General features: G+C 36.1%; 1 protein-coding gene across 1 annotated transcript; it reads left to right on the forward strand.

Annotated features, from left to right (window-relative positions):
- Positions 1–415: 415 nt before the first annotated feature.
- mtrfr (mitochondrial translation release factor in rescue) lies at positions 416–5,171 on the forward strand (the record flags this gene model as incomplete). Its single annotated transcript, XM_079815303.1, has 2 exons — positions 416–688; positions 4,944–5,171. 2 exons carry the CDS (start codon positions 416–418, stop codon positions 5,169–5,171), a joined length of 501 nt encoding a protein of 166 aa, XP_079671429.1.
- Between the last annotated feature and the right edge of the window lie 2,899 nt (positions 5,172–8,070).

Raw genomic sequence — 8,070 nt, forward strand, 5'->3', positions numbered from 1 at the left:
AACCATACATCAATGGAAAGCTTATTTATTCAGCTTTATGATGTATAAATCTCATAAGACCCTTGACTGCTTTTGTAGTCCAGGGTCACAAATGTTAATTTTAGTCATGTTTAAGTCATTATATTTTTGATTTGATTACAAACAAGTTAGTATACTAATAAAAACAGTATTTTCTAACATATAATCACATAACCACAGAGAATATGTATTCTTAACTGTATTATTCTGCCAGTAATATTGTATACTAGCCCAGTAGGTGGCAATGTGAACATCAGTGAATCATAAACAAAGTAAAAGAAGAAGTAATACTGTGTTTATGTAGTTTATTTTCAGGGTTGTTTCTTAAAATACGCGTAATTGGATTATATTACGAGTGTGTGTCCTCATGTGTCGCGACCAGGGGAAGCTTTAAAGGATGACTTTAGTCAGTCTGCGGCTCTTCACCGCCTGGACGTTGAAGTGGGGAATCATGAACATTAGACACACACTTTCTCCTCCTCAGTGGCGATTAACAGGATGGCCGTTTGTTTTGGCTGCTGGTAAGAAGCACCAGATTGACCTGCCCGTTGTGCTCGAGGAAGAGCTTGAGGAACAGTTTGTCCGGGGATCTGGCCCTGGAGGACAAGCCACCAACAAAACCAGCAACTGCGTCGTGCTTAAACACATTCCCACGGGGATCGTCGTAAAGGTGAGGCCATTTATGATCTTAAAGAGACAGAACAGAATTAAAAATATTAAAGGGTTAGTTCACCCAAAAATGAAAATTCTGTCATTAATTACTGACCCTCATGTCGTTCGACACCCGTCAGACCTCCGTTCATCTTCAGAACACAAATGAAAATATTTTAGTTGAAATCTGATGGCTCTGAAAGGCCTCCATTGGCACAATGGCACTTTACACTCTCAAGACCCTTAAAAGGTACTAAAGACGTCGTTACAAAGTCCATCTCACTACAGTGGTTCTACAATAACTTTATGAATCGGCGACAATAGTTTTTGTGCGCAAAAATAACCCTGAATAACGACTTACATAGTGATGACGATTTCAAAACACGACCTCATGAAGCTTCGAAGCGTTATGAATCAGTGAGTCGAATCAGCAGTTTGAATCGCCAAATTTTGGCAGTTTGACACGCGATCCGAATCATGATTCGACTCACTGATTCATAACGCTTCGAAGCTTCATGATGCCGTGTTTTGAAATCGTCATCACTATGTAAGTCGTTATTTAGGGGTTTTTTTGCGCACAAAAACTATTGTCGCCGATTCATAAAGTTATTGTAGAACCACTGTAGTGAGATGGACTTTGTAACGACGTCTTTAGTGCCTTTTAAGGGTCTTGAGAGTGTAAAGTGCCATTGTGCCAATGGAGGCCTTTCAGAGCCATCAGATTTACACTAAAATATCTTCATTTGAGTTCTGAAGATGAACGGAGGTCTGACGGGTGTCGAACGACATGAGGGTCAGTAATTAATGACAGAATTTTCATTTTTGGGTGAACTAACCCTTTAATTATTCACCCTCATGTCGTTCCAAACTTGTAAGACTTTCGTTCATCTTCGAAACACAATTTAATATCTTTGTGATGAAATCTGAGAGCTTTCTGTCCCTCTATTGACAGCTACGCAACTACCACGTTGACGCTTCAAAAAGTTCATCATAAAAATAATCCATATGAATTGAGAGGTTTAGTCCAAATTTTCTAAGGAGACACAGTCGCTTTATGATGAACAGATTTAAAGGATTAGTTCACTTTTAAATAAACTTTTGCTGAAAATTTATGTCATCCAAGATGTCTATGTTTTTCTTTCTGCGGTCGAAAAGAAAGGAAGGTTTTGGATGAAAACATTCCAGGATTTTCCAGGACAGTTTCAGTACAGCTTTAAACGAGACCAGACGATGAATAAGGGTCTTATCTAGCGAAACGATCAGTTTCTGTGAGAAACCGAGCAGTATTAACTTCCGCTAAGTGAGGTCAAATACGATCGTGGTCATAGATGTATACGTAGATGCCTCATTAGCGCCTGCACGGATCAGTAGAACGAAGGATCTACGATCGATATACATCTATGACCACGATCGTATTTGACCTCACTTGGCGGAAGTTATGGCGGAGTTAAGTCCATTATATGGAGAAAACCCCTAGAATGTTTTCATCCAAAACCTTAATTTCTTTTCGACTGCAGAAAGAAAGACATGGAGTAAATTATCAGCAAAAGTTGATTTAAAAGTGAACTAATCCTTTAATAATGCTTTTTTCCACATATGAACATTGAGAAGCAAACATAAACAGAAGCTCAAATGTGATGCGTAACACGAGAACGAACCTCATTGGTTCGTGTTGAAGCTCAAACGTGAGGATGACCCATTTTGTGTTGGGGTTTTTTTTTCATCTGAAGACCATCCTTAGTAGGATTAATGTATACAAATTATTGGTTGATTGATCATGACGAACAGGATATCAATGAAGAGAAGAGAGGAATACATTTAGCCCCAGTTATTCAAAAGATATTTAACCCTCTGGGCTTCTTCATTTATGGGTCACACTCAGGACCTTCGGGTCAAAAATGACCCGGAGGGCGGGATTATGAAAAAAAAAGATTTAAGTAAAATCCATGAAATATATTTTTGTTCAACAATATTTTTTCTTTTCTTTTTTGGTGTTTTGAGATAATTTTATGATTTATAATTAATATTTATGCAATAATTATGACCCATTTTTTCCCATTGAATATAATAAAAAATGTGTATGTATATATATATATATATATATATATATATATATATATATATATATCAGGGTTTCCGTTGTCCGGTAATTACCGGACATCGGCCGGGAAAAAAATTAAATGTCCGAAAAAATTAAATCTTTTCGGTCAAATTGTCAGATTAAAATTTCAGATTAAAATCTGACAAATAGCTCTCCAAGAATATGCAGAACCAGCGATCAGAAGGATTGTTTGCCATTTTACAAGCCTTGAGTCTGCGGACACCGCTCCTCTTATCGATACCGTAAGCCTGCGACGTGATGCCCTCGCTGTCATGACAGCGCTCCGTGGCTATGGAGGATTGCATTTCTCCACAGCCTGCGAAGTCCTCATATGTGATTTCAGCGAAATGTATCCAGAGTGGACCAAGCTCGCCAAGATAGCCTGTGTAATCCCTGTCTCGAGTGTTCCTGCAGAGAGGGGGTTCTCACAGCAGAATCGGATCAAGACGAAGCAGCGATCGCCTTGCGGAGAACAAGGTTACGCGGCTTATGCGCATTGCAAGTTGTGGAGAGACACTGGGAACTTTTGATTTTAAGTCGGCAGCTGCACAATTCAGCACTGCAAAAAAGCGTAAAAAGTAGCCAAAAATGACGCGAGACAATGTTATAGGCCTAGTCATTTGTTTGTTCAAGTTCATTTGACAAGGAGTCATTTACACGGTGGCCAATTTAAATGTTACCAACTAAATGAGACATACTGAGTTTATAATTAAATTTGCTTGAGTAAAAACAATGCTATATTCGGATATTTTATGTGGGGAAGGGGGGTTGGTTGACGCCAATCGGACGTTCATGTTTTTTTTCCCGTCTATTTGAAAGTTAGGCTAATAAACATGTTGCATATACGGCCTGATTATGTCATTTTTTTAAGTTACATAAACTGCTTTCAGTTTTCCTCAACTTGAATAATTAAGAGGCGATATTTGACCGGCATATCATCAAAATGTCCGGAAAACGAAACCTCTGCCGGTCACTTTGACCGGCACCATTTTTTTCTAGCGGAAACTCTGATATATATATATATATATATATATATATATATATATATATATATATATATATATATATATATATATATATATATATATATATATATATATATATATATATAATTTTTAATTTTTTTATATATATATTTTTTTTTTATTATTAAAGTTGTATTTCATTTTAGAGTCAAGCCTAGGCCTCATGAAAGCAATTTTTTTAATGAGATCGGTGCCATCCGGTGGACACATTGAGCATTTTTATCACACAATAGCACATTTTTACCACTATAGAGGATCTTGTGTTTTATAAAAAATAAAAAAAAATCGTAGCTTAGTGTCTTTATTGGTACTTGGTATATGAACACCCAAAAAATTTGGGGACGGGATTTGAAAAGTCTAAGTGGTCGTAAAAAACATAGTCACACTCAGGACCTTCGGGTCAAAAATGACCCCCATAGGAAATGAATGGGAAATTAGTTTTTTTCTGCATACAATCTACAAATCAGCCAGGATGCAGAAAAAGAGGACTCAACAGTGAAGGGGTGAATCTCTAAAACATCAAGAGTGCAAAACAGACAGAAAAACTCACACACACACACACACACACAGACACACACACTTATACACACAAAAACACACGCACACACAAATTAACGCGTGCCATTACAAAAGCTAATTGGGTTTTTGCACTCTTGATGTTTTAGAGATTCACCCCTTCACTGTTGAGTCCTTTTTTTCTGCATCCTGGCTGATTTGTAGATTGTATGCACAAAACAAACTCTATATTTGCATATTTTTGCCAATTTCCCATTCATTTCCTATGGGGGTCATTTTTGACCCGAAGGTCCTGAGTGTGACTATTTGTTTTTACGAACACTTAGACTTTTCAAATCCTGTCCCCAATTTTTTTTGGTGTTCATATACCAAGTACCAATAAAGTCACCAAGTTTCGGACCGATGAAGCTAGGATTTTCAACATTAAAAAAAAAAAAATTGGGGTCAGAAATGCCCGAAGAACCCCAGAGGGTTAAGCAAAAAACGTGTATATCTAATTGTAATTTCTTGACTATCCCAAATCCCTCAGGAAATGGTGCCAATGATGCCTATAAGTGTCAAGCCAACATTGTCTTGTGTAATCTGACCGTTTTTAAAATATTATATTTAAAGGGTCTCCTGTTCTCTTGCAGTGTCACCAGACCAGATCGGTGGATCTGAACAGAAAACGAGCGCGAGAGATTTTACGTGAGAAACTGGAAGTCGCGTACAAAGGAGAGGAAAGTGAACTGCTGAAAATAAAACAGGAATCCATACAGAGAAAACAGGACAAACGGAGGAGAGTAAATGAAAACACGGAGAAAAAAAGACGATTCAAGGAGATGCTCTTCTCAGATCATGACGATGACAAATGCACATAATTTCAACCTTCGTTTTCTTTTTATTTTGAATGATACACTATGGACAGACGCACGTTAACTGTGTAATCTGTAAAAAACAGGGGCAGTGAAAACCCACATGAAAAAATACTATAGTATATTATAGTAAAATTACAGTAAAATGACTTACTTTACTGTTTTTGAACCGTACTATAGTAAAGATACTACAGTCAATTGTAGTATATTATAGTATTTACTACATTTTGTTAATTTACTGTAGTACATTTACTATAGTACGGTTCAAAAACACGAGTAATTTTACTATAATATACTATAGTATTTTTTCATGTGTTAACTTTAAAGCTTGTTTTAGCAAATGTATCTCTAGGCCTGTTTTGTTGAAATGAAAACTAAGATTTCGGTCGTTTGTACACAAGGTTTTGAAGTGTTTAATAAACAGAGATTAAACAGCACTATATACATCTGCTTCCAATCTTCTCCATGCAGGGAGTTTTGTCATTGTATGTATGGAAAACGCATCCTAATCCAGCTGTAGGACCTCAATTCATCACAGGTCAGAGGTCACATTTATTTAAATAAAGGTGGGTTCAATTATCAACATCATCCTCATAGATAGCTATGTATTGTCTATGAGAATATCACTTGATCTTTTTTTATTATAAACAATGTTACTTTTAAACAGCATACAGCCTTTAAATGTTTATTTACTTATGATTATTATCATAAATAATAAATGTAATAATAATAAATAAAAAAAAACATTTAGCTGTGGTACCGAAATTGGTACCGTACAATTTTGATGTTATTGGTACCGACTACTGGAATTTTGGTACCTTGAATCATCCCTCGTTGTCATTATTTTATTCTCTATGAATTCGAGAGGTTCACAACACAAAACCGTGATGTTTTTTTTTAATTGCTATTTCGCGACGTCGATAGTTCTTTTGGTTTTAGACAAAGGTTGCATTTGACTATTAAGTTTTCCTTGTCCTCGAAGTATGAGAATGTCTCGCGGTCTTGCTGTTGTTTTTTTTTTTTTTACAATAAAATTTTGCGCTAAAAGTGTGTTGTGTTACTGAACATGTACCGAGTAAAATATTACTGAAAATGTATTAGTAATGCCTTACACTACTGCGTTACAGCAAAACGTAATATGTTACTGTAATGCATTACTTTTGTAACGCGTTACTCCCAACACTGGATATGCCACACCTGTGAGGTGGATGGATCATCTCGGCAAAGGAGAAGTGCTCACTAACACAGATTTATGCTGCGTTCACATCAAACGCGCATAGAGCGTCTGGCGCGAGTGATTTCAATGTTAAGTCAATGGAAAGACGCGTTGACGCGCGTCTGGAGGTCGCGCGAATGACGCGAATTGGATGCGAATTGAGCGTCTTGCGCGTTACACGCGAGTGGTGCTTTTGTGCATTCACGCGTTTGAAGCGAATTCGCGTCTGACGCCCGAGTTGAAAATTTTTAACTTTGGTGTCAATTTGCGCCGCGTTAACCAATCAGGAGCCTGCTCGCTGCGGTCACGTGGTAAAGTGACGTGAGGAGAAACCCCACATAATTTAAAAATACCACTTTTGTGTCACAAAATGTAGTTTTAAGACTTTTTCAGGTGAGAATGTAGTTGTTTAAAGCTCAAATATGTGGTTTATTTATAAAGAGAGCACCTATTTATGCCAAATCGTTTAGACTGAGGGCAAAGAGAAGTTTAATAACTTTATATTTTAAGGATATTTAAATATACATGTAGTGAAGATAATGTAGGAGTTGCCTGGACCACATTTGTGTGGCTATTAATGCTTAATATATATTTTTTATGAAAATGAAAAGAGGCAGTGGTGTTTTATGACGTATTTCTCCTGGAGTGCCTTGAATGCGCGTCAATTTCGCTTCAAACGCTCGATTTCTACGCGTGTCCAATTCGCCGCCGACGCGCGAATGCATTCAAAATGTTCTCGCGTGAAACTAGACGCGGTAGACGCGATTTTGACGCTCAATTCGCGTTTGGTGTGAACGCAGCATTAGACAGATTTGTGAACAATATTTGAGAAAAATAGGCCTTTTGTGTACATAGAAAAAGTCTTAGATCTTTGAGTTCAGCTCGTGAAAAATGGGGGCAAAAAAATAGTGTTGCTTTTATAATTTTGTTCAGTGTATGTGGGCAAAAATATAATATAGTTATATCATATTTTATGATATAGAAATATCACTTTTTTATTATTTTAATAGTAATATCATAGCATTATCGTAACTGCAGTGAAAATGCATCTTTAAATTATAATACTCAGTCTTATTATACTAATTTAATTTATTGATTTAATGCAAGAATTTGATATATAAGATCATGCATACGCCTAATACCGTAGGGTTAAACAATTGCTCTTATAAATGTAAAAACGCCCCTGGAAATCAATTTAATTTGGCTAATATTGCGCATTATGAAAGTTAGTTTCTATCACTTCTGTCACAGAAAAAGTTAGGTCTCAAAATATTCACAGAATTATGGTAAACAGGATTTAGGTACATAACATAATGTTTCATAACTTTGCAATTCAGAGCATTGTATACTTTTTCTTTGACTGTATCTATACAAAACTTCTAGTGTGTTTTGGATTATGTACAAATATTTTCTTTGCAATAATGTTTATTACGAAATTATTTCCAATGCATTAATACGTTGAGAGAGTAAAAACAGTATTTTTGCATACTTATGTATGTATTTAATACATATTATTTATAACTGGACACTGGTAAACAGCAGTATTTCATATCGGAAGCAACGATAAAGATATAAGAAATGCTTTTTGTGTCTCAGCAAGATTCTGGTCTTCTTTATTTGGTAATATCTTCTTGGATCAAAGCATGGAAATTGACAAATGTTTTGTGTTAATAACAAAATTAAGGAAGT

The sequence above is a fragment of the Gobio gobio genome, assembly GCF_949357685.1.
Source record: "Gobio gobio genome assembly, chromosome: 4".
Lineage (NCBI taxonomy): Eukaryota > Metazoa > Chordata > Actinopteri > Cypriniformes > Gobionidae > Gobio > Gobio gobio.